The 26,777-nt window shown below is 40.9% G+C and overlaps 1 protein-coding gene across 1 annotated transcript; it reads left to right on the top strand.

The window, feature by feature from the left end:
- The first annotated feature begins 274 nt into the window (after positions 1-274).
- On the top strand, positions 275-25,702 carry LOC128572723 (zinc finger protein 595-like). The gene is made up of 4 exons (XM_053572787.1): positions 275-437; positions 20,933-21,059; positions 21,838-21,933; positions 23,261-25,702. The coding sequence occupies exons 1-4, from the start codon at positions 435-437 to the stop codon at positions 25,555-25,557; spliced, it is 2,523 nt and encodes an 840-aa protein (XP_053428762.1). The 5' UTR covers positions 275-434; the 3' UTR covers positions 25,558-25,702.
- The last annotated feature ends 1,075 nt before the right edge of the window (positions 25,703-26,777 follow it).

Below are 26,777 nucleotides of genomic sequence, written 5' to 3' on the forward strand. Positions count from 1 at the left end.
TTTAGTCGAAATTTGTTAAAGAGCTACTCTGTGGCAAGTATGGTGTTCCTGGAATGTCCAGATGAATAAAGTCATTGTCCTTGTCCTTAATTTAAAAAAAGGGGGGGGGCTGTGGTGAAGAAACTGTTAGCCTTCTTGCCTCTTTCAGTCTCTTGTTGGACGGCATTCTTGTCACTCAACGTTAGGGAGGTGGGGCCTGAGGACCTGTCCAGTCAGGGATGCTCCAGAATGAACTGTCCAATCAGATGCACAGCTAGAAGGAAGAAGGCGGCTCCGGGAATCCAGAGCAGCCTTTCACTGATCTGGGCTACCCTCTTCAGTTTTTTCGTGTCCTGGACAATCCAGGTGTCTCTACGGCCGCCTCTGTCACCCTGTGAACTGCAGGTACCGGGAGATTTGTAGGGACGACACCGGGACATCCAGGAAGCTGGGAAATGGTGAGTACCGGAGACTGGGTGTCCTGAGAGGGGGAGGAGCGTGGTTGGGGCCAGAAGTGAGTGTGGCGGAACCTGGCAATTTCACTTCAGTTTTACAGTCTTCAGACTGAAATTTGCCACTGGCACCTTTGGCTCTCAGACCCTGTGAGCAAAAGGTGGAGTGGGGCAGGCAGCGGGGACTACTGCTGCGGCCCCTTCCCGAGTTGGTTAATTGGACCAAGGCCCAGAGCTCTCTTGGAGCAACAGTGTGCCTGGAGCGCCGGGTGTTCCTGCCACGTGGTGACAGTGGAAGAGTCCTCAGGAAGAATCCTAACTGGGTGTGTGGGGCTTGTTTCTGGGAGAGGCTGTAGTCCGTGGGGCCCCCAATCCCTCCATTCTGTTAAAAATAAACTTAGGGCCGGGAAGGGTGGGTCAGGCTGTTGCCAAATCAAAAGTGGCTCGGTTGCCTGTAATCCTAGTTAAACACAGAGACAGGAAGTTGATTCGTGAAAAGGCTTCATTATCGGAAAGGCCGGCAATTCTGGGGAGCAGCGGGAGTAATTTTTTAAAATATTTTGTCTGTGTAACACATTTTAAGAATTTGTATAGGGGATAATTTCCAAAGTATATTAAAAATATACTTATGTGATTAACAGCATTTGGGTAGTTAAAAATATGTAACAGTCAAAAACTTATCGAAGAAAATCATCAAAAAAATCATTAAACATGCTATGAACTTGTTCTATAGTGCCTCATTACTTCCTTGGGTTTCTTTTCTCTTTTTTTAATCTTTATTCCCTATTTCTGATTTGGCCTGTTTGACTGACTTACTGCTCCTATGTTTTCAAGTGCATTCTCAATTCACAAATAGCTAAGAAGGTGTGGGGGTGTCTGTGTCTACCATAGTCTCTACTATTATTTATTTTATTTTCATGTCTATGAAATTGATTTCAAATGGAAATAATTTCTTGAGACCCAGTGCAAGGAGGAGGAGATAGCCTGAGTGGAAGTGGTGGAAAATTAGAAACAAAGACACCCAAGAAATATATAAAACACACATGAGGGTAGAGATAGGATGGGGTCGGAAGGTCTGTCTGCAGCCAGCACGGAACTGTGGAAGCAGCTTTTATAAAGTATCTTTAATAAGGTAAATATTAACATCTGGGGTAAGGATTAACTTTAAAGAGGAAAAGCTGTAATAAGGAAAGTATGTAGGGGCTATGTGACTTCTGGCAGTTGAAAAGAATGTTAATCTAGGACAAGTGGCTGGGGGGTGGGGTGGGGGAGTCGTTCCCTAGAGGCTTCCGCTGGCTGTGATGGGCCCTGGCCACCTCACAGCCCCTTCCCCACAATAATTGTTATGATTAGTTAAGCTCACATGGGTGCTGTGCTTTTAATTTTGTTTTTTGAAATTTGTGAAACAGCGGGTACATATGAATGGTATGCAATGTATTTTGTAACATAGTAAAAAGCTTGCAACTTACAGCATAAAGGTTTGGATTTAGGTATCGTTGGGTCATTATGAGAATCCTTTAGCTAGGAAGTGTTGGATATTCTGAAAAATGTTATTTGTTGTATTTTTTGGACTATGTCTTTTATACATTTTAAGTTATTTTTCTTTTTTGAGACAGAGCCTCAAGATGTTGCTGTGGGTAGAGTGCTGTTGCATCAAAGCTCACAGCAACCTCCAGCTCTTGGGTTTAAGAAATTCTCTTACCTCAGTCTCTAAAGTAGCTGGGACTACAGGTGCCTGCCACAATGCCTGGCTTTTTTCTTTTTCTGTTTTTTTGGTTGTAGTTGTCGTTGTTTGGCAGGCCTGGGATTTGAATCTGCCCTCTCTGGTGTATGTGGCTGGCGCCTTAGCCGCTTGAGCTACAGGCGTCGAGCCTTTCTTTTTTTTTTAAATTAATTAATTTTTGTTGTTGTTGTTGTTGTTTTTGGCCTGGGTGGGTTTGAACCCACCACCTCGGTATATGGGGCCGGCGCCCCACTCCTTTGAGCCACAGGTGCCGCCCCCAGCCTTTTTTTTGTTTTTGAGACAGAGTCACACTATGTCACCCGTGGTAGAGTGCTGTAGTGTCACAGCTCACAACAACCTCAAACTCTTGGGCTTAAGTGATTCTTTTACCTCAGCCTCCCAAAGAGCCGGGACTACAGGTGACCATCTCAACACCCCACTTACTTTTGTTGCAGTTGACATTGTTGTGTAGCTGGCTGGCACTGGGTTCGAAGCCACCACCCTTGTTTATGTGGCTGGCGCTGTAACCTCTGTGTTATGGGCACCGAGCCCATTTCAACTTATTTTCAATGAATTGCTAACTGTTAGATAAATCGAAGCAGTATTTATTTTTACATCTATGATTGTGTTTTAATAATCAATAATGGCTACTTGATTTTTTTAGTGTAACTTCTTGTACTTATTTTAATTCAATGTTCAGCATTTATGGCTTGAGAAATTGTATTAAGGACCTTAATGATGTCATAGGCAAATGGATTAGTCTTCAGGTTGAGTTCAATAGCTAGTGTTGGTAAAGTGGTGTATTTAGCAGTATTACAAAGATGTAGTTGGCTATGATAGTTTTCAGGGAGGTTAGTATCTTAAGTTTAGACTGGTTGGACTTAAAAGTTTTGTACCCAGGGTAGAAAAGGAGTTAATCTTAGTGAACAAGGTTTTCCTATGTTGTAGCAGAGATATATGAAAAAGCCTGGGTGCCATGTAATAAGAACTATCTTCAGGTTAAGATGGCGTGTGTCTTGGCACAAGGTACAAAGGCAGTTAAGTTACAGTTAAATAAGGAATTATTAAGATATGGGAAAGGGCACCTTTTAAAGTTAATATATTTATGATCAGTAGTTACAGTTTTCACTAGTATAGCATTTATTTCACCAAAATGGGTCAAGGTTCTGGGGTAAGCACACAGCTGTGTATGACAAGTCTTAAGATGACTGGGGATTGTATGTCTTCAGCCTTTTCTTTTAAAGAGACAGTCTCATTTGTCACCCTCAGTAGGGTGCGGTGACATCACAGCTCACAGCAAACTCCAGCTCATGGGCTTAGAGGATTCTTTTGCCTCAGGCTCCCTAGTAGCTGGACTACAGGTGCCCGCCACAATGCCCAGCTATTTTTTTGTTGGTGTTTGAACACTCCACCCTTGATATATGGGGCTGGCGCTCTACTGAGGACGCAGGTGCCTCCCAATATTTCTTTAGTCTTAATGTGGTGTTTCCTCCAAGAGAGGCAGTCTAGTTTTTGTGGGCCTCAGCTGCTTCTCAAGTGAGTCCTGGACGTTTCACTGCTATGATGTCATCTACAGAACTTTTCCTGGACTAGCCTACTTTTGTTTCAGCTGTTTTTCTCAGGCTGGTCTTTCCAGGCTTTGAGTTGGACTTGGTTACCAAGATAAAAGAGATGTAGGTGTTATCTGGGGTCTGGGAAGAGAGAATTTGGGCACTTGCTGCATTTGTTGTACATACTTTTGTACTTTAAGATTATATTCGGCTTGCCGTGACATTTAAATTGAGACTGCCTGGAAGGGTTTATAATAAACAACTTGGTAAGGATTTAATTTGACCCTGCTTTTAGGGACTACCTTAATTCACAGTAGTTGGAGGGATAATACCTGGTTTTAATGTAAATGGATCTCCTGGAATTGTTTGGCAACGTTTTCTATTAGTATATGATTTATTTTCTTTTTACTTTTGCTAATGATTTAGGTCTATAGGCTTTGGATGTGGGTATTTGAGTGAAATCTATCACCTAGTTTTCTTTTTTTTTTTTTTTGTAGAGACAGAGTCTCACTTTATGGCCCTCGGTAGAGTGCCATGGCATCACACAGCTCACAGCAACCTCCAACTCCTGGGCCTAAGTGATTCTCTTGCCTCAGCCTGCCGAGTAGCTGGGACTACAGGCGCCCGCCACAATGCCCGGCTATTTGATTGCAGTTTGGCCAGGGCCGGGTTTGAACCCACCACCCTCGGTATATGGGGTCAGTGCCTTACCGACTAAGCCACAGGCGCTGTCCTATCACCTATCACCTAGTTTTCAAACAGCATTATCTTATGGTAGGGTCAGTGTGTTTTTTTATATATGTTCTCTGTTTAGGGGTTGTTTCTTATACAAAGCAAACACTGAGTATTTGTTTTTGATTGTCTGGGTGAGTTGCCTGTTTACAACTTACTGGGGAAGGAACTCAGTTAAGGCTGTTATCTTTTTTATTTCTTTTCTTATAGGTGGGATTGAAATCAGATAGGTTTAGAGGTGGCATTAAGTGGGCCGTTATTGTCAGTCTTTCAGCTTGCTTTGGTGCAGTGTCACCCTCTGGTTTTCTGTTGGCACAGGATTAAGTCTTTTCTGGTGTCCTGTGCAATGCGTGACTGTCACTGTGCGGGAAACAAGGCAGTTTCTAATAGTTGTAAAACTGAACTGTTTTTTTTTTTTTTTTTTGTAGAGACAGAGTCTCACTTTATGGCCCTCAGAAGAGTGCTGTGGCATCACACAGCTCACAGCAACCTCCAGCTCCTGGGCTTAAGCGATTCTCTTGCCTCAGCCTCCCGTGTACCTGGGACTACAGGCGCCCACCACAACGCCCAGCTATTTTTTTTGTTGTTGCAGTTTGGCCGGGGCTGGGTTTGAACCCGCCACCCTCGGCATATGGGGCCGGCGCCCTACTCACTGAGCCACAGGCGCCGCCCAAAACTGAACTGTTTTTAACAAGTATTTTTCCCTGCCCTAGTAATCTCCCTTTTTTTCTATATGGCATATTGAGTATGAAGAATTAGATAAGAAAATTTGAAGTCCATGTAATGTTTAGTGTTTTTCTTTTTGACGTTCTAATGTTCTGGTTAGGGCCCTTAGTTCAGCTTTTGGGCTGATGTCCCTGGTGCAGGGGCTTTCATTTCTAGCAACCTTTCTGCAATCACTACTGTATCACTTGCCCTTCGTGTTCCTTTTTCAATATAACTGCTTCCGTATATACATGGAGTCCAGTCTACCTCTTTGGAAGGGTTGTCTGACAGAATCTCCTTGGCTAGAAAAGACTTGTTCAGTTACCACTAGACGTTCATGTTCTTTTGGTTCTTGATTAAGGTTAGTAGGTAGAGGGGCTGGGTTCAGTCCACCTATCACTTGCAGTTGTATTTCAGGGTTAGTAAGTAACATAGTGTAGGGAGCACAGCAAAACTTGCCCTTTTCCCTTAGTTGTTTCACCGGCGCCTGTGTCTCAGTGAGTGGGGCGTTGGCCCCATATGCCGAGGGTGGTGGGTTCGGGGGGACCCAGCCCCGGCCAAACTGCAACAGAAAAATAGCCGGGCGTTGTGGCGCGCGCTTGTAGTCCCAGCTCCTCGGGAGGCTGAGGCAAGAGAATCGCGTAAGCCCAAGAGTTAGAGGTTGCTGTGAGCCGTGTGACGCCAAGGCACTCTACCCGAGGGCGGTACAGTGAGACTCTGTCTCTACAAAACAAACAAACAAACAAACAAAAAAAAAACCTGAAAGATCAGTTCACAATTATGGCAGATTATTAAGAGTAAAGTTTCGGGCGGCGCCTGTGGCTCAAGGAGTAGGGCGCCGGTCCCATATGCCAGAGTTGGCGGGTTCAAACCTAGCCCTGGCCAAAAACCAAAAAAAAAAAAAAAAAAAAAAAGAGTAAGGTTTCTTTCCACATACTATGCAGAAGAGGGGAACTGCAAGAATTATTACCCAGTGGCTCAATGATAGTCAGAGACTTTTATAGATGCCTTTTAGAAGGGATGGTGGAGAATATGCAAAGTATAGGTGCACCGAAGTGGTTGCTAGGGAGTGGATGTGTAGATGGAGGGAAACAAATTCACATGTAAATTAACGTGAGAGACAGGTTTTATAGTTTAAATGATTTGGGGCCAGGTCTCTAGCATTGAGAAAAGGAAGTCTGCAGCCCCTTTTGTTTCCCAATCAGGTTAATCAGTTTTTAGAGATAGAGGAAAATTTCTAATGTTTTTCTGAACATGTTGCAGTTTGGCTGGGGCCGGGTTTGAACCCGCCACCCTTGGTATATGGGGCTGGCACCTTACCAACTGAGCCACAGCTGCCACCCTGTTCTCTGAACATGAATGGCCTTTAATTCAAAGCCCAGAAGCTGGAGTTTGCTGAGAGCTATGTGACACTCTGGCACTCTACTGGGGGCGACAATAAAGTGAGACTGTCTCTACAAAAAAAAGTTTAATTGTTTAGACAAATATGCTGCTGGTCTGGGAATAGTGCCAAGTTCTTCCATCAGTACTCCAAGACTAAATCCCTGTCTTCTGTCTTTAATGCACATATAGAAATAGCTTACACAGACCAAAAGCAGAGGCCTTAGATTAAGTTTCTACAGTTAAGTTTTAACTCTTTAGTTTGATACAGAGGAGAATTTTCCTTCTCTTTTTTCTTTTTTTGAGACAGCGCCTGAAGCTATCACTCTGGGTAGAGTGCCCTGTGTCACAGCTCATAGCAACCTAAACTCCTGGCTTAAGTGATTCTCTTGCCTCAGCCTCCTGAATCGCTGGGACTACAGGTTGCACCGGCTACAATGCCCAGCAATTTTTTGGTTGTAATTGTCATTGTTTGGCAGGCCCAGGCTGGATTCTAACCCGCTAGCTCTGGTATATGTGGCTGGTGCCTTAGCCACTTCAACTACAGGCGCCACTCATTTTCCTGTGCTTTCAAGGACTCATATTGATAGAGGAAGATGAGGCCCAGTGGAGAGAAAGAGCACCCAAACACCATGTTTATAAGAGGAAGGGTTTTATTCACTGGCTGGGAGCTTATGGCATAGAAGAATTCCAAATGGCCGAGCTCCCTGACTGGCTTGATCTTTTCCTTTTTATTGACAATCAAAAAGTTCCAGCCCACAGTTACCTTCCTCATTGTCCAGTTTGAATGAAGTGGTAGATGCTATTCCAGCCCCCACAGAACTACAGGAATTCACAGAAGTGGAAATTTCCAAGTTCCAGGAAGTTAAGTTTACAAATTCCCAAGAGCTGAGTCACCATAGATACACCCTGCAGATGTATCCTTATGGTCTCCTTGAGAAGACCTGTTTTAGACCACAGCTTTCTCGGGTAACCTGTCTCAATATAAGGGTTTAGGGATTAAGCCATAGTTAGGAATCCACACTTGGTAGAAAATTATCTTATCTAGAAATCCCTAAAGCTGTTGTAGTGATTGGAAAATATAATTATTTTATTTTATTTTTTAATAGGCTACCTTGTCCAGAACCAAGAAACTCACTTTCTACATTGACGGTTGAGCTTTTTACTTTTATACCCAATAGCACCCTTCAGCAAAATGGTTCAGTGTTAATGTTGTGTTATTTAGGCATTCCTGATCATCCGGGCCAGTGATTAATAATTTACAAGTTTTTTTTTTTTTTTTGTAGAGACAGAGTCTCACTTTATGGCCCTCGGTAGAGTGCCGTGGCCTCACACAGCTCACAGCAACCTCCAACTCCTGGGCTTAAGCGATTCTCTTGCCTCAGCCTCCCGAGTAGCTGGGACTACAGGCACCCGCCACAACGCCCGGCTAAATTTACAAGTTTTAACGTGCATTGTAAGTTAAGCTACAAAAAGATTGTGGGGGTGTTCATTTCTACTAAAATGCCTGTAATCCTAGCACTCTCTGAGGCCAATGTGGGTGGATTGCTTGGGTTTTGGAGTTGGAGACCAGCCCGAGCAAGAACAAGACCCACAGCTTGGTGCCCATAGCACAGTGGTTACGGTGTCAGCCACATACACCAAGGGTGGCGAGTTCAAACCCGGCCCAGGCCAGCTAAACAACTGCAAGAAAAAAGTAGCCAGACATTGTGGTGGGAGCCTGTAGTCCCAGCTACTTGGGAGGCTGAGGCAAGAGAATTGCTTAAGCCCAAGAGTTTGAGGTTGCTGTGAGCTGTGACGCCACAGTACTCTACCCAGGGTGAGAAACTGAGACTCTGTCTCAAAAAATAAAAGAAAGAACAAGATCCATCTCTAGTTTAAAATAGAAAAATGAGTGAGAGGTCATGTACGACAACTGTAATCCCAGCTACTGGGTGAGAGGTTATTCCAAGTTGTGAACAAAAGAAAATTGAGTCCAGATTCTGTGTGGGCAACATGGCCTTTATTCACTTGCATGCACGTAGGCTAGGTTCAAAAAAGAAGTCAGCACATTGGTTAAGGCAGGGTGGGAATATAAGTGTTTGGGAAGATGGGGATTGGTACATTTATTCCTTCCTGGGCAGGACTTGTGTGCCCTTGTTTTTGTGGTCCTGTTCTCGGTTTTTGCCCTATCATTCAGATCATTTTAGTCTATTATAAGGAGGTGCAGGGCAGTGCCTGTGGCCCATATGCCTGTGGTATATAGGGTGCCAGCCCCATATACCAAGGGTGGTGGGTTCAAACCTGGCCTCAACCAAACTGCAACAAAAAAATTGCTGGGTGTTGTGGCAGGTGCCTGAAATCCCAGCTACTCTGGAGGCTGAGGCAATATAATCGCCTAAGCTCAGGAGCTGGAGATTGCTGTGAGCCGTGAAGCTATGGGACTCTACTAAGGGTGACAGAGTGAAACTCTGTCTCTAAAAAAAAAGGTCTTAAATGACTCAGCTTCTGGGCTTGACCTCTGCTTTTGCATAAAGATTTGGTCCTAAGATTTTTAGTTTCTTTTATAGGCCAATAGCTCAACCAATACTTGAACAAACTCTACACTGCCCTCTCTCATGGGTCCTTGATAGCGCCTGTCTTCTGATTATTTTCATTCCATAAACCCTCTTTCATGCTGTCTCTGTGGTGACTGTCAGTGTCTCCTTAAATTATGTCCATGAGTTCAAGGAAGCATCCCTAGACCTGTTGTAAGAACAGATGGAAATTAGAAATACCAGACGAATACCCCAATTTGAACATAAAGATTTTGCCTTCTTCCTCTTCCTTAAAGGTTTTAATTTAGAAAATTTTGTATGTAAGTGTTTTTTTCTGCCTCTTTGAAATGTAAGTACATAATTTTACCAGATAAATAATCTTCTTACCTCCTTTTCAAATTCAGGTCTGTCTTTCTCCAGGGCTCAGGACTCATTGCTTTGAAATATAAATAGTCCAGGAGATAGCAACCTTTGTCAGAGTTCCTGTTGTGGTGCAGGACCTCCCGTTAGTATTCCTCTGGCTCCTTGTTTGCAAACTATCTTCCATAATGTAGACAAGTGAAGATTTTTCTGTCCTTTGAATATAGTCCAGTACAAACATAAAAGGCCTTTCCAAGTATAAGGTGAATTCAGGGTGAAATATATATTACCAATGGTGCTGTCAAGTCTTGTAAGTGAGGACTAATTATGGTGACTTCGTTGATCTTCACAATCTCCGAGATGAACATCACACTTTGTTTTAATTGTGTAATGTGGCAGTTCTTTTTCTGTCTACCATTTTGAAGGGTATTTTGGAATTGGAAATAATTCTCTTTGTAATTATAAAGTATTTTTACATACCATCCAGACTTACCACATATGATATAAACACAGAAGAGTCCCATGGAGTGTTACTCTAGGGGGCGCTTTTCTTTCTTTCTTTCTTTTTTTTATTGTTGGGGATTCATTGAGGGAACAATAAGCCAGGTTACACTGATTGCAATTGTTAGGCAAAATCCCTCTTTCAATCATGTCTTGCTCCAATAAAGTGTGACACACACCAAGGCCCCACCCCCCTCCCTCCATCAATCTTTCTGCTTTTCCTCATATTAAAATTAATTGTCATTAATTGTCCTCATATTAAAATTGAGTACATAGGATTCATGCTTCTCCATTCTTGTGATGCTTTACTAAGAATAATGTTTTCCACTTCCATCCAGGTTAATACGAAGGATGTAAAGTCTCCATTTTTTTAAATAGCTGAATAGTATTCCATGGTATACATATACCACAGCTTGTTAATCCATTCCTGGGTTGGTGGGCATTTAGGCTGTTTCCACATTTTGGCGATTGTAAATTGAGCTGCAATAAACGGTCTAGTACAAGTGTCCTTATGATAAAAGGATTTCTTTCCTTCTGGGTAGATGCCCAGTAATGGCATTGCAGGATCAAATGGGAGGTCTAGCTTGAGTGCTTTGAGGTTTCTCCATACTTCCTTCCAGAAAGGTTGTACTAGTTTGCAGTCCCACCAGCAGTGTAAAAGTGTTCCCTTCTTTAACATCCATGCCAGCATCTGCAGTTTTGAGATTTTGTGATGTGGGCCATTCTCACGGGGGTTAGATGGTATCTAAGGGTGGTTTTGATTTGCATTTCTCTAATTAATAGAGATGATGAACAATTTTTCATATATTTGTTAGCCATTCGTCTGTCCTCTTTAGAGAAGGTTCTATTCATGTCTCTTGCCCATTGATATATGGGATTGTTGGCGTTTTTCATGTGGATTAATTTGAGTTCTCTATAGATCCTAGTTATCAAGCTTTTGTCTGATTGAAAATATGCAAATATCCTTCCCCATTGTGTAGGTTGTCTCTTTGCTTTGGTTATTGTCTCCTTGGCTGTACAGAAACTTTTCAGTTTAATGAAGTCCCATTTGTTTATTTTTGTTGTTACAATTGCCATGGCAGTCTTCTTCATGAAGTCTTTTCCTAGGCCAATATCTTCCAGTGTTTTTCCTATGCTTTCTTTGAGGATTTTTATTGTTTCATGCCTTAAATTTAAGTCCTTTATCCATCTTGAATCAATTTTTGTGAGTGGGGAAAGGTGTGGGTCCAGTTTCAGTCTTTTACATGTAGACATCAAGTTCTCCCAATATCATTGATTGAATAGGGAGTCTTTCCCCCAAGGTATGTTATTGTTTGGTTTATCGAAGATTAGGTGATTGTAAGACGTTAGTTTCATTTCTTGGTTTTCAATTTGATTCCAAGTGTCTATGTCTGTATTTTTGTGCCAGTACCATGCTGTCTTGACCACTATGGCTTTGTAGTACAGACTAAAATCTGGTATGCTGATGCCCCCAGCTTTATTTTTATTACTAAGAACTGCCTTAGCTATACGGGGTTTTTTCTGGTTCCATACAAAACGCAGAATCATTTTTTCCAATTCTTGAAAGTATGATGTTGGTATTTTGATAGGAATGGCATTGAATAGGTAGATTGCTTTGGGAAGTATAGACATTTTAACAATGTTGATTCTTCCCATCCATGAGCATGGTATGTTCTTCCATTTGTTAATATCCTCTGCTATTTCCTTTCTGAGAATTTCATAATTATCTTTATAGAGGTCCTTCACCTCCTTCGTTAGGTATATTCCTAGGTATTTCATTTTCTTTGAAACTATGGTGAAGGGAGTTGTGTTCTTAATTAGCTTCTCATCTTGACCGTTATTGGCGTATACAAAGGCTACTGACTGGTGGACATTGATTTTCTATCCTGAAACATTACTGTATTTTTTGATGACTTCTAGGAGTCTTGTGGTTGAGTCTTTGGAGTTCTCCAAGTATAAGATCATGTCGTCAGCAAAGAGGGAGAGTTTGACCTCCTCTGCTCCCATTTGGATTCCCTTTATATCCTTGTCTTGCCTAATTGTATTGGCTAGAACTTCCAGCACTATGTTGAATAGTAAAGGTGACAGAGGACAACCTTGTCTGGTTCCAGTTCTGAGATGAAAAGATTTTAGTTTTACTCCATTCAGTAAAATATCGGCTGTGGGTTTGTCCTAGATAGCTTCAATCAATTTTAGAAATGTGCCACCTATGCCTATGCTCTTCAGTGTTCTAATTAGAAAAGGATGCTGGATTTTATCAAATGCTTTTTCTGCATCTATTGAGAGGATCATATGATCTTTATTTTTGCCTCTGTTAATATGGTGGATAACGTTTATGGACTTCCGTATGTTAAACCAGCCTCATATCCATGGGATGAAACCTACTTGATCATGATGAATGACTTTTTTGATGATAAGCTGTAATCTATTGGCTAGGATTTTGTTGAGAATTTTTGCATCTATATTCATGAGTGAGATTGGTCTGAAATTCTCCTTTTTGGTTGGGTCTTTTCCTGGTTTAGGTATCAGGGTAATGTTTGCTTCATAGAATGTGTTGGGGAAGATTCTTCTTCCTCAATTTTTTGGAATAATTTCTGCAGTACAGGAATAAGCTCTTCCTTGAAGGTTTGATAGAATTCTGGTGTGAAGCTATCTGGACCAGGGCATTTTTTGGTTGGAAGATTTTTTATTGTTTCTTTAATCTCAGTGCTTGAAATTGGTCTGTTCAGGAGCTCTATTTCTTCCTGGCTAAGTATAAAGAGAGGGTATGATTCTAAATATTGATCCATTTCCTTCACATTGTCAAATTTCTGGGCATAGAGTTTCTGGTAGTATTCAGAGATGATCTCTTGTATCTCTGTGGGATCAGTTGTTATTTCCCCTTTATCATTTCTGATTGAGGTTACTAGAGATTTTACTTTTCTATTTCTCGTTACTCTGGCCAAAGTTTATCTATTTTATTAATTTTTTCAAAAAACCAACTCCTTGTTTCATTAATTTTCTGAATGATTCTTTTGTTTTCAATTTCATTGATCTCTGACTTGATTTTGGATATTTCTTTTCTTCTACTGAGTTTAGGCTTAGATTGCTCATCTTTTTCCAATTCCATAAGATGGCTTGTGAGATTGTTGATGTGCCTTCTTTCTGTTTTTCGAATGTAGGCACCTAAAAGTGATTAATTTTCCTCTCAAAACTGCTTTTGCAGTATCCCACAGGTTTTGGTAGCTTGTGTCTTCATTGTTGTTATGCTCAAGGAAGTTAATGATTTCCTGTTTTATTTTTCCTGCACCCATCTGTTATTCAACTGAAGATTGTTTAATTTCCATGCCTTTGTGTGGGGTTAAGTGTTTTTGTTAGAGTTGAGTTCCACCTTTAGTGCCTTATGGTTTGAGAAGATACTAGGTAAAATTTCAAATCTTTTGATTCTGTTTTATTTATTTTGTGTCCCAGGATATGATCAGTTTTGGAGAATGTTCCATAGTGTGATGAGAAGAATGTATATTCTTTATCTTTGGGACAGAGTGTTCTATATGCGTCTATCAAGCACAGTTGTTCTAGGGTCTCATTTTTTTTTTTTTTTGGCCGGGGCTGGGTTTGAACCTGCCACCTCCGGCATATGGGACTGGCGCCCTACCCCTTGAGCCACAGGCGCCGCCCTCTAGGGTCTCATTTAAATCTCTTATATCTTTGTTTAATTTCTGTTTAGAGGATCTGTCCAGATCTGTAAGAGGAGTGTTAAAGTTCCCTGTTATTATGGTATTATCAGATATCATATTGCTCAGACTGAGTAAGGTCTGTTTCAAGAATTAGGGAGCATTTAAATTTTGTGCATAAATATTTAGAATTGAAGCGTCTTCTTGTTGTATTTTTCCCTTGACCAATATAAAGTGACCATCTTTGTCTTTTTTGACTTTAGTTGCTTTAAATCCACATGTATCTGAAAATAAGACTGCAACTCCTCTTTTTCTTCTGAATTCCATTTGTCTGAAAATGTCTTCCAACCCTTGACTCGTGTTTTTCATTTGTCTTTTGAAGCCAGGTGTGTTTCTTGTAGACAGCAAATTGATGGCTTGTGTTTTTTAATCCAGTCAGCCAATCTATGTCTCTTCAGTGGGGAATTCAAGCCATGAACAATTATTGAGATAATTGATAAGTGTGGTAGTATTCCTATTCATCTTATTTTGTGAGAGTCCATTGTTTAGTTTTATCTTTTGCATCAGTGTGGAGGTTAGGTTCTGTCCTTAATTTCTGAATTCTCACTTTGCTGCTGATCCATTGTGATGGTCAGTGTGTAGAACTGGTTGAAGTGTTTCCTGTAGAGCTGGTCTTGTTGTGTCGAATTTCCTCAATGTTTGTATATCCATAATGATTTGATTTCTCCCTCAGTTTTAAAGCTTAGCTTAGCAGGGTACAGAATTCTGGGCTGGAAATTGTTCTGATAAGTAGATTAAAGGTAGATGACCATTGTCTTCTTGCTTGGAAAGTTTTATTAGAGAATTCTGTGGTCAGACTGATGGATTTGTCCTTGTAGGTCAACTGGCGCTTACTCCTGGCAGCTTGTAGAATCTTTTCTTTTGTCTTGACTTTGGACAGGTTCATCACAATGTGTCTTGGAGAAGCTCGGTTAGAGTTGAGGCGACCTGGGGTCCGATATCCCTCTGAAAGGAGTGTGTCAGAATCTTTGGTGATATTTGGGAAATTTTCTTTTATAATATTCTCTAGTATGGCTTCCATTCCTCTGGGGCATTCTTCTTCCCCTTCTGGGATTCCTATAACTCATATGTTGGAACGCTTCATAAAGTCCCATAATTCTGACACTGAATGTTCTGCTTTCTCTCTCTTCTTTTCTGCCTCTTTTACTATCTGTGTTATATCAAGAACTTTGTCTTCTACCTCTGAAATTCTTTCTTCTGCATGGTCTAACCTGTTGCTGATACTTTCCATTGCATTTTTAAGTTCCCTAATTGACTGTTTCAGTTCCTTCAGCTCTGCTATATCCTTTCTATATTCTTCATATCGTTCCTCTCTTATTTGATTTTGTTTTTGAATTTCCTTTTGGTTATTTTCCACTTTATTAGCAGTTTCCTTCATTGTTTCCATCATTTCTTTCATTGTTTTCAGCATGTGTATTCTAAATTCCCTTTCTGTCATTCCTAACATTTCTGTATAGGTGGAATCGTCTGCAGTAGCTACCTCATGGTCCCTTGGCGGGGTTGTTCTGGACTGCTTCGTCATGTTGCCTGGAGTTTTCTGCTGATCTTCCTCATGAGTGATTTCTTTTATCTGTTTCCTTGCCCTAATTTTCCTTTCACTTCCTCTTGCTCTTTAAGTTCTCATGCCTGTGGACTAAGGGTTCAATGAGTCCTTTTGGTACAGGATCAGAAAAATGAGAAGGTTGAAGAACAAGAAAGGGATGAAAGAAACGAGGAACGAGCGAAAAGAAAAAAAATAGAGAAAGGAGAGGGGGTGGGTAAAAGGAATATTGACAAAAAGAAGAGAGGCACAGAAAGAGGGAGGCAGAGCGATATAGATGTACAGTAGGGTACTTTGACACAACCGTAAAAAAAACACACCTTCTGGGGGTACCCAATTGGGTGTTTCCCTTGAGGTCAGCAGCTCTTTGCTAACCTGATCAGACACAGTACCCCATCTCCACCAAGTAGAGAGGAAAGACAAAAATGCTATAAATCAAACCAAAACAAGGAAACAGAAAACTTTACGGGATAAAATTTGGTGAAAAACCAAGTAATAATGGTAGAAACACTGGCAAAAATGAAGTTCTAGTTATTGAAAAAGGCAGCAATGGGAAATTATAATTAAACTAGAAAAATTGAGAAAGAAAAAAATCTGTATGGAAAAGGTTGAAATGGAAAAACAAAACAACACGAACAACATCAAAATAAACAAAAAAACAACACAACCAAAAACAAAGCAATATGTGTATGTTGTTGAATATTGTCTGGGCAACATGTGATCTTCTGGCGTATGAGATGTTAATCACAGTACTGATACGACTGGAGGCTGCTGATTTCTCAAACCCCAGCAGGTAGACACCCTAAATCTCTCTTTAGCCCACTTAAAAGGCACTTTGAACTTGTAAACTTGCTGAGCAGAAGCTTTCCCAGGAAAGTGCTTGTCACTGGAATCAGTGCTGAAGTGGCTATCCACTTACCCAGTGTACCAAAACTGGTCTCACTCTGCCCCTGAGGGTTAGGGCTGTAAGGCAGCTCATACCCCGGACTTAGGCTACTCAGTTGATAGGTTACCAGCTCCCGCCAGATTCTTGTTCTGCGACCCTGAGGACGAAGCTTTCCAGGGCAGATCACTCACAATGGCTCCCTGTGGCCCACAGCCAAGCATTATTAGCTCCGTCTGGCTCAGCAGCTCAGACTGGGGTCCTAGACAATGGCCATAGTTATCCGCACTCCCGCTCAGGCTCTCCCCAAAGTAGTTCAACTGAGTGCCAAGTCCAAAGATACCAAAACAGTTCACAGGTAAGGCCTTTCCGGTTTGCAGTCTCCAGCTACTGTACTTAGAGTTGCCTGCGGGTTTAGACCAATTGAACAGACGCGAGCACTTGCAGGTTTTCCACTGTTTTAGTCCTCCTCTTGGGGTCTGGAAGTCTCTCACTGACTCCCTGTATCCTCACAGGGATGATGATAGGCAGATCCCATCAGCCAGAGATGCCTGGAGTCCTATCTCCGCAGACTCACGGTGCCCAGATGCAAGGAAGCTGTTACATGGCCTCCATCTTGCTCTCTCCGCTAGGGGGCGATTTTCATCGCAGCCTACCTGTCACAGCTCACAATTGTACAGCAAAGTGCATGGTGTCCCAAATAATGAAGCCACAATGGTCTGTCTGCCTATTTTCAATATCTATTCTTGAGCAGTTGTAGTACACAGTGTTACCAAAAATGCTCCTACAGTCACAATACATAGGGAAAATAGAAAATTACAGCTCTATGTTATATCTCTATTTATAAAATAGTTGTTAAGAAATGTCACAAAACAGGCTGGGAGTGGTGCCTCACGCCTGTAATCTTAGCACTTGGGGAAGCAGAGGTGGGTGGATTGCTTGAGCTCATGAGTTTGAGAACAGCCTGATCAAAAAATGAGATCCATCTCTACTAAAAATAGAAAAACTGAGGCAAGAGGATCGCTTGAGCCCCACTTGCAGGTTGCTGTGAGCTATGATGCCGCCACACTCTATCCAGGGCAACAGCTTGAGTCTCTGTCTCAAAAATGTCACAGAACATTTACAAAGTATTCTGTATGGCTTAGCCACCTCTTTGTAAAATTGATATTATTAGACTTGCAACTGATCCTGGGAGTATGAGGCTACAAACTTAAGCTGGATCACATATGTGCATCGAGTACACTTGAAGAATTTCCACTTCCCTATTTCTTCTTTTTCCTACTTCCCATGTATGTACCCAGGGCCCTAGCTGCATCCACATGTGACCAAGACTCAAATTTGCAGTTTGCAATTTTCAATTCAGGTTTTTATTCAGATACTACTTCCTTCTGTCAGCTCTAGAAATTTTAAAGGTTCAGCACAGAATGCTATGTTTCAAGATTGTGATGGCTGGTCTTCCCTGGAAAAAGAGGATTTATGTTATTATGAAAGTGTGGCAAAAATAAATAAATAAATAAATAAATAAATGGTGTTGGCCACTGAGGTGCCTTGCACCTATAAGGTCATACTGTGGGAGGCTGAAGGTGGTGGATTGCTTGAGGTCAGGAATTTGAGACCAAACTCAGCAAGATCCAGACCCTGTCTCTGGCCTCTGTAGTCCCAACTATTCAGGAGGCTGAGACAAGATCCTTTGAGAGCAGGAGCTGGAGGTTGCTATGGTGGCCAAGACGCTCTACGGAGAGTGACAAAGTGAGACTCTGTCTCAAAAAAATTAAATAAATAAAAGTGTTGAGCAGAAGGGAATCTATGGTGTCTTTACTTTCTCCAGCTGAGTGTTACTATAGTCTAGGAGAAGTAACACTAGCAATATGTGAAATTGTCAAAGAAGCCACTTCATGCACCCACTTAAAAGCAGCAAAATCTGAGGCAAACCCAACGTTTACAAATCATTTCTGAAACCAAACTCAACATACAGGGGTTGTTGGAAGAAAATGCAGGTTATTCAAGAGCAACATGGAGAGATGGCTGAAAAATGTTGGAAAGACCACCTCATGTTCCTCAGCTGACCAAAAGGTGGTGAAAGGGGAAAGAAGCTTGGGAAACTGTGCAGGAGCTTTCTATGTGTAGGTGCCCCTGGCTTGTTGCAAAGGTTACTTGCCATCTGGCAGTATGCTGGACCAGGACTGAAGTGGAGGTTTCCTTCAGGTGGAATTCTGCAATCTTGATTCTTTGGTTAATTGCTTAAACACCCATTCCTAAAATTCTTAAACAAGTACATACATAGCCATTGTAAAAAAAGTGACTATTTGTTTCAAGATAGAGTAATTGCTGCTATTGCAGGATCTCATACTTAGAGAGGCCCAGGATACGGAATACCTTGTGTGGGTAATAAAGCCTGGGAGGTGATAGTTACCTGAGTGGTTCTCAGCCCAGGCTTCCAGGTAGGATTCCATGGCCAGTTTGAAGAAATGCCATCATCTGTGATTCCACCTTCCCACAAATTCTATTAGTCTGGATTGTGTCATCCACATGGCTTTAATTATTATCCCCATGTGATGTTAAGTTTAGGCCAGTGTCAAGCATGAGAGTTTTAAAATGTGTTGAGCCTTTTCTCCCAAGGGAGGTCACAGGGCCTGCCCTGCTTGTGCTTCATGGGGACAGGACAGCACCACCAACGTTCCATTGCCATAGCTGAAATTGCTCGCAGGGGAGGGGACCTGAGGGCAAAAAATATGAAAGTCACACTTTGGTCTTTAGGTGGAAGCTCCTTGTTCCCGATTGTCTCCTGTAATAAAGAACAGGAAAGGGTATATATATATATATATATATATATATATATATATATATATATATATATATTTCTTTTGCTTCAAGGTTTCTCTGCCTGTGGATGTGGTGGGAGCAGGTGAAGGGGTTGTGCTCATGCCTTTAAAGCCATATTATCAAGATGAAGGTGGAATATATATCTGGATAATCTCACCTGAGAAGGAAATCAAGGGCAGGCAGGGAAAGAGAAAGAACTGGTTGCTTCTCAGCTAAATGTGTCCTAACACAGGGCTGTGACTATCTTTTCTCCTGCAATATCTCACGTTTAGAAGTTGGAAATCTTCTCTACTTGTGATGTTCCTGCTTAATGAGCTTGTTTCAAATACTCTTTTGCCCTTTTCTTGTAACAGTGAAAAGCCTCTGAGAAATCCTTCTCCCCTCCGTATACAGCAGTGTCTGCTCTCCATTCTCTCCATCCAAATTCCCATATGCCCTGGAGAATTTTCATCACAAATTTATGTTTATAAAAAATTATGTTCTGTAGTTCTGCAAATTTTCCCTTGTGCCTGTTTTAAATGGAAATAAGTGGATCCCCATATTACCTGGTGTGGATGATGTTGGGTCATTGGATATTAGCAAAGCAGGGGACTACGTACTGCTCAGTTTCAGTCCAGAAGCCCCCTCGGTGCTGTGTAAAATAAGGTGACACATGCAGTTTACAGAAGATGGCATGAACGGCCTAAAGTAACTCAAGGTTCTCAAAATCAGAATTATTAGAAAAGCCTTGCTTTCTCGGATGCTAAAGAAGAGTTTTTAAAGACAGCATTAGAGATTAGAAGATCCGGCAGATATCTGTACCTTCAGTGTTTTTTTTTTGTTGTTGTTGTTTGTTTTTGTTTTTTTTTTTTTGAGACAGAGTCTCAAGCTTTCACCCTGGGCAGAGTGCCTTGGTGTTACACCTAAGAGCAACCTCTAACTCTTGGGCTTAAGCGATTCTCTTGCCTCAGCCTCCCAGGTAGCTGGGACTGCAGGCACCTGCAACAATGCCTGGCTAATTTTTGGTTGTAGTTGTCATTGTTTAGCAGGCCTGGGCTTGGATTTGAACCCACCATCCCCGGTGTGTGTGGCTGGCACTCTCACCGCTGAGCAACAGGCACCAAGCCTGTACTTTCAACTTTGAAAAAAGATTTTTAAGTGGTTTTTATCAGAATATGATTAAGTACTTTGGGGAGAGTATCAACTCATGCACATTCTGAGATTCTCTTTTTATACCTTGTTTGGAAAATAAAGGCTTTAATGGTTGTTTACTGGATCAACATTCAACTGGGATAAATCCAGTCTGACATGTGATAAAGTATTATCATGGAACAGAAATACTGGCATCCCTGTTGAGCTTGTTGGAAATTCAAAAATAAAGCTTCACCTAAATTCTTCTGAATAAAAACTGCATTTGAGGCTTGGCGCCCATAGCACAGTAGTTACTCGCCAGCCACATGCACCAAGGCTGGGTGGTTCCTGCCCGGCCCATGCCAGCTAAACAACAGTAACAACTGCAACAAGAAAATAGCCAGGCTTTGTGGTGGGTGCGTGGAGTCCCACCTACTTGGGAAGCTGAGGCAAGAGAATTGCTGAAGCCCAAGAGGTGTGAGCTGTGACACCATTGCACTTTACCGAGGGCAATATAGTGAGACTATTTCTCAAAAAAAGAAAAAAAAGAAAAGAAAACTGCATTTGACAAGATCTCCAGTTCATGCTTGCACACGTTAAAATCTTAGGGCTTCCATTTACTTCACCATGATATTTTCACGTAAGAAATACGCACAGCTTATAGTGTATGATGTAAGTAGGCGCAAGAATCAACATGCCTGTATTGTTGGCCTTATTTTTGCATTGTAAAGCCAAAAAGCACAGTGTCTATACTGGGGTTGTGGATATTATCCCACCATCTATTCTCAGTGTTAGAGAGCACATGAGGGACTATCTCTCTGCTATACTTATCACATTAATACCATTCAGTCATGTAAGTCAAAAGAAGTTCTCACCCACTCATTTATGTAAAAATGAAATTGAGTCTTCTCATGGCATCATGATGAATATTGTTGTTTTTTAGATTTCTAGTTTTTTTTTTCCAGGAACTATTGACCTTCAGAGATGTGTCTATAGAATTCTCTATGGATGAGTGGGACTGCCTGGACCCTGCTCAGCACAATTTGTATCGGGATGTCATGTTAGAGACCTACAGACACCTGGTCTTCCTTGGTGAGGATAACTTACATACACATTTCTTAACTGTACACTAAGCATTTCAGATTGTTTCTCTGTAGGTGGGTTTGGGGAGATTCTTCTTTGACTTCATTAGTTTCAGATTGTTGTTTCTAAGGAAAACATAAGTTCTTGGTATAGAAAAGAGAATATTTCAGATGTTATCTTGGCATTAATCTTAGTCTTTTTTTTTTTTTTTTTTTTTGTAGAGACAGAGTTTCACTTTATGGCCCTAGGCAGAGTGCCATGGCATCACATAGCTCACAGCAACCTCCAACTCTTGGGCTTAAGCTATTCTCTTGCCTCAGCCTCCCAAGTAGCTGGGACTACAGGTGCCCGCCACAACACCCGGCTATTTTTTTTGTTTGTTTGTTTTTGCAGTTCGGCCGGGGCCGGGCCTGAACCCGCCACCCTCGGTATATGGGGCCGGCACCCTACCGACTGAGCCACAGGTGCCGCCCAATCTTAGTCTTTCTTGAGCTGATAAATATCCTTCGCTACATTGATGGTAATTTCAAAAATGTAGAGGCTTATAATTGTTGCCCATACCTTTAAGTCTAGTTTGTAGCCCCAAATTTTATTTCCATAGTACAAAGTAGTTTAGCATTTTAAATTCTTTTAAAATATTGTAATGTTTCTGTCAGAAACCTCTATTTTTAGATTATTCTTTTAGGATCCCTAAAATGATGTGTTCTCTATTCTACAAAGGTTCTAGATTGTTTACTGATGAAGTCCAGTAAGCGTCATGTTATCATTTTTTTTTCTAATGAAACAGGGCTTGCTGTGTCTAAGCCAGATCTCATCACCTGTCTGGAGCAAAGGAAAGAACCGTGGATAGTGAAGACTCACCAGACAGTGGTCAAGCACCCAGGTAGGTTGGAGTGAATGAAGCAGATAACTCTGGTCAGAGGTCCAAAGTTCAAGGAGGAAACCACGCAATGCAATGTGATTAGGGAAACTCCACTTAATTGGAAATGAGTTCTGGGAAACCTGGGTTTCTTTCTCTTGTTACATAAAGGCACCTCTGTTCTTGTTTTCATTTCTTATGTTTATTTTCTCATTGAGACAAAGGCTCACTGTATTGCCATCAGACCAGCGTGCCATGGCATCAGCCTCGCACAGGGCAGTCTTAACTATCTTGGTTCAAGTGAAGGTTCGAGGCATTTAAGTATACATTCTGAAATTGTTTTGCCTGTGGAGTTTTGTGGCTATTTTCTAGCCGAAGCATTTTCCCCACATATCCAGATAAGAGCTTGTAATCACTTGGTAGACCTCAATCTGTTGTTGTCTTGGAGTCTCTCTGGTGCTGTAACAATATTTTACCTTTGCTTTCAGTTTTATGAAAACTGCACCATTCTTGGGCGGCGTCTATGGCTCAAAAAAGTAGGGCGCTTGCTACATATGCCGGAAGTGGTGGGTTCAAACAGAGCCCCAGACAAAAACTGCAAAAAAAAAGAAACAAAAAACTGCACCATTCCCTTCAGCACTCTCCCTCATGGGAGACAAAACCTATTTTTAGAAAAGCCCTGAAAAGCCATTAGAGTTAATTTAGGTCTCTATTTTTCTTTTGAGGAAAAAGTTTACTTTCATATGGACAATGCTGTTTTCAGATGCGGGAACGACTGTGGTCTATAAGTAGAACAAACTTGTCTTCCCATATTTTGCACCTTTTGTCATTATCATTGTTTTTCTTATTTTATTTTATATAGTTATATATTTTTGAGACAGTGTATCTTTCACCACGGATAGAGTGCTGTGGTATTATAGTTAACAGGAACCTCAACCTCCTGGCCTCAAGAGATACTCTCGCCTTAAGCTTGTTAAGTTGCTGGGGCAACAGGTGTCTGCCACTCGCCCCACTAATTTTTTCTAATTTTGGTATAAACAGGGCTCAGACTGCTCTCAAATGCCTGTGTTGAAGCAATCCACCCACTCACTGTCCCACAGTGCTAGGTTTACAGACACTATCCACTGCATCTGGCCTGTACATGCCTCTTCACATTGTGCTCACCTGCTGGGCTGAAAATTTTCACTTCATTCTTATAATCCCTAAAATGCAGTATATATTTCTTACATGCTGTCCTATACCATCTTGCTACTATGCTGGGCATAATTTTACAGACAAAATTTGTAATGTATATTTATTCAATTGTGATGAAATTCAATGACATAATTTTGTATTTTTAAATTTCTTTCAGTTATATGTGATCATTCTACCCAGAGCAATTCAAAAGTGCTTGGCGTGAATATTTTATTACCAGTGATAATCCTGAGAAGATATGAAAAAGATAGCCCTGAGAATTTAAACTCAGTAAAAGACTGGGATAGGGCGTGTGAGTATAAGCAGCAGAAAGTATGTTACAATGGAGTGGACGGAAGTTTATCAGCTATGCATGGTAAAACCTGCGAATGCAGTAAATGTTTCAAAGTTGTCAGAAAATTATCAAATACAAATAGATGTAAGATGATATGTACCAGGGAAACAACATTGGAATGTAAAAAATATGGGAAAACCTTAAATCTATGCTCAAACTTTGGTAAACATAAGATAAACCATTTTGTGGAAAAGCAGTACAAATGTAAAGATTGTTGCAAAGTCTTTAAATCTTGCTCAAGACTGTCTAAGCACGGGGTAGTTCATACTGCAGAGAAAATTTCCCATTGTGAGAATGATGACAAGCGTCTTAGCCACAGCTCAAAATATTCTAACTATAAGACAAATTATAATGTGGAGAAGCCCTGCAAATGTAAAGAATGTGACAAATCCTGTAACGATGACTCATCCCTTTCTGTACATAAAAGAATTCATTCTGGAGAGAAACCCTACAAATGTGAAGAATGTGGAAAAGCCTTTCACCAGCACTCACACCTTTCTGTACATAAAAAAACTCATTCCGGAGAGAAACCCTACAAATGTGAAGAATGTGGAAAAGCCTTTAAACAGTACTCATCCCTTTCTATACATAAAAGAATTCATTCTGGAGAGAAACCCTACAAATGTGAAGAATGTGGAAAAGCTTTTAATGACGCCTCAACCCTTTCTACACATCAAAGAATTCATTCTGGGGAGAAACCCTACAAATGTGAAGAATGTGGCAAAGCCTTCACCCGGTACTCACACCTTTCTATACATAAAAGAATTCATTCTGGAGAGAAACCCTACAAATGTGAAGAATGTGGCAAAGCCTTTAAGGATTCCTCAAACGTTTCTGTACATAAAAGAATTCATTCTGGAGAGAAACCCTACAAATGTGAAGAATGTGGAAAAGCCTTTTACAAGCACTCACACCTTTCTGTACATAAAAGAATTCATTCTGGAGAGAAACCCTACAAATGTGAAGAATGTGGAAAAGCCTTTAACCAGTACTCAACCCTTTCTGTACATAAAAAAATTCATTCTGGAGAGAAACCCTACAAATGTGAAGAATGTGGAAAAGCCTTTAAGCATTCCTCAAAACTTTCTGTACATAAAAGAATTCATTCTGGAGAGAAACCCTACAAATGTGAAGAATGTGGAAAAGCGTTTTACAAGCACTCAAACCTTTCTGTACATAAAAGAATTCATTCTGGAGAGAAACCCTACAAATGTGAAGAATGTGGAAAAGCCTTTAAGAATTCCTCAGCCCTTTCTGTACATAAAAGAATTCATTCTGGAGAGAAACCCTACAAATGTGAAGAATGTGGAAAAGCCTTTAAGCATTCCTCAAAACTTTCTGTACATAAAAGAATTCATTCTGGGGAGAAACCCTACAAATGTGAAGAATGTGGCAAAGCCTTCAACCGGTACTCACACCTTTCTATACATAAAAGAATTCATTCTGGAGAGAAACCCTACAAATGTGAAGAATGTGGCAAAGCCTTTAAGGATTCCTCAACCCTTTCTGTACATAAAAGAATTCATTCTGGAGAGAAACCCTACAAATGTGAAGAATGTGGAAAAGCCTTTTACCGGCACTCAAACCTTTCTGTACATAAAAAAACTCATTCCGGAGAGAAACCCTACAAATGTGAAGAATGTGGAAAAGCCTTTAACCATTACTCAACCCTTTCTGTACATAAAAGAATTCATTCTGGAGAGAAACCCTACAAATGTGAAGAATGTGGAAAAGCCTTTTACCGGCACTCACACCTTTCTGTACATAAAAAAACTCATTCCGGAGAGAAACCCTACAAATGTGAAGAATGTGGAAAAGCCTTTAACCAGTACTCAACCCTTTCTGTACATAAAAAAATTCATTCTGGAGAGAAACCCTACAAATGTGAAGAATGTGGAAAAGCTTTTAACAAGTCCTCAACCCTTTCTATACATCAAAGAATTCATTCTGAGGAGAAACCATACAAATGTGAAGAATGTGGCAAAGCATTTAAATATTGCTCAAACTTTTCTGTACATAAAAGAATTCATTCTGGAGAGAAACCCTACAAATGTGAAGAATGTGGCAAAGCCTTTGCACAGTGCTCACACTTGTCTGTACATAAAAGAATTCATTCTTGATAGAAACCCTATGAATGGCAACAATGTGGCAAATTCTTTAATCACTACTCACACCTTTCTGTACATAAAAAAAATTGATTCTGGAGAAAAAGGTTACAAATATGAATACTGTGGCAAACCCTTTTACTCAGAGTCAAACCAGCCTGTACATTAAAAGAAAATGAGATAACATGGAAACCCTAGAAATGTGAAGAATGTGGCAGGACCTTACTTGGTGTTTGTAACTTAATGAAGGTTATAGGAATTTATACTGGAGAGAAATTCCACAATTGTGAACGGTTTGGTGATGCAGTTAACCAGAGCTCAAAGTTTACTACACATGAAAATTCATATTGGAGATTAATCTTACAAATGAGAATAATATGCAAACGTTTTAACTGATCCTTGGCCCTTAGTAAACATAAGAGAAATCATGTCAGAAAAATCAGAATATGAAGGTGTGTGGAAGCTTTATGCCAGAAATCACAATTTTCTGTACACAGTAGAATTCATGTTGAACAGAAAGGCTATAAATGTGAAGAAGGTGACAAATGTTTAACTTCTGCTCAAACCTTTCTCTATGAAATTTATGACAGAACAAAACCCCTTCAACTCTGAAGACAGTGTCGAATCCAGGATTCACACATTTCAGTACAGAACAGGATTCATAGAGATATTCTACAATTGTGAAGAATATGACAATGTCCTTAAATGTTTCTCATACTTTTGTAATCATAATTCATATGGAAGAAATTCTCTACAAATGTCAATGATGTCTTAAAGTTGTGTTTATCATGTTTTGTAGGGCTAGGGAGAGACAGGGGCAGGTGATTCTAGGGCATCCTTGCTCATAATGAGAAGGAACAAAATTGCCAGAGTGGGCTGCCAAGAGAGGAAAGTATTTCAGGAAGGCTTTCAAAAACTGAACTGATGTTTGCTCTACAAAAATGACTCTCAGAGGTAGAGACGCCCCAGGGTGGAGATAGGGCCAAGGCCACTAAAAGGGGTCTTTGTAGCATGCATACAAGTAAGGTGACAGTAGCCTCAAGGGACCCATTTTCATAAACACAGTAAAATATTCACCAGTTTTTTTTTTCTTTATTTGAGACAGAGTTTCACTTATTAACCCTCGGTAGAGTGCTGTAGTGTCTCTGTTCACAGCAACCTCCAAATCCTTTGGCCCAGGTGATTCTGTTGCCTTAGCCTCCCTAGCAGGGAGGCTACAATCACTTATCACAGTT

Source organism: Nycticebus coucang, chromosome 20, assembly GCF_027406575.1.
Source record: "Nycticebus coucang isolate mNycCou1 chromosome 20, mNycCou1.pri, whole genome shotgun sequence".
In the NCBI taxonomy this organism is placed as follows: domain Eukaryota; kingdom Metazoa; phylum Chordata; class Mammalia; order Primates; family Lorisidae; genus Nycticebus; species Nycticebus coucang.

Bases quoted from the DNA above. Each gene is read 5' to 3' on its own strand.
- LOC128572723 (XM_053572787.1), top strand. The intron at 21,060-21,837 runs GTGAGGATAACT...CTAATGAAACAG, and splicing joins CAGACACCTGGTCTTCCTTG to GGCTTGCTGTGTCTAAGCCA. The intron at 21,934-23,260 runs GTAGGTTGGAGT...AATTTCTTTCAG, and splicing joins GACAGTGGTCAAGCACCCAG to TTATATGTGATCATTCTACC.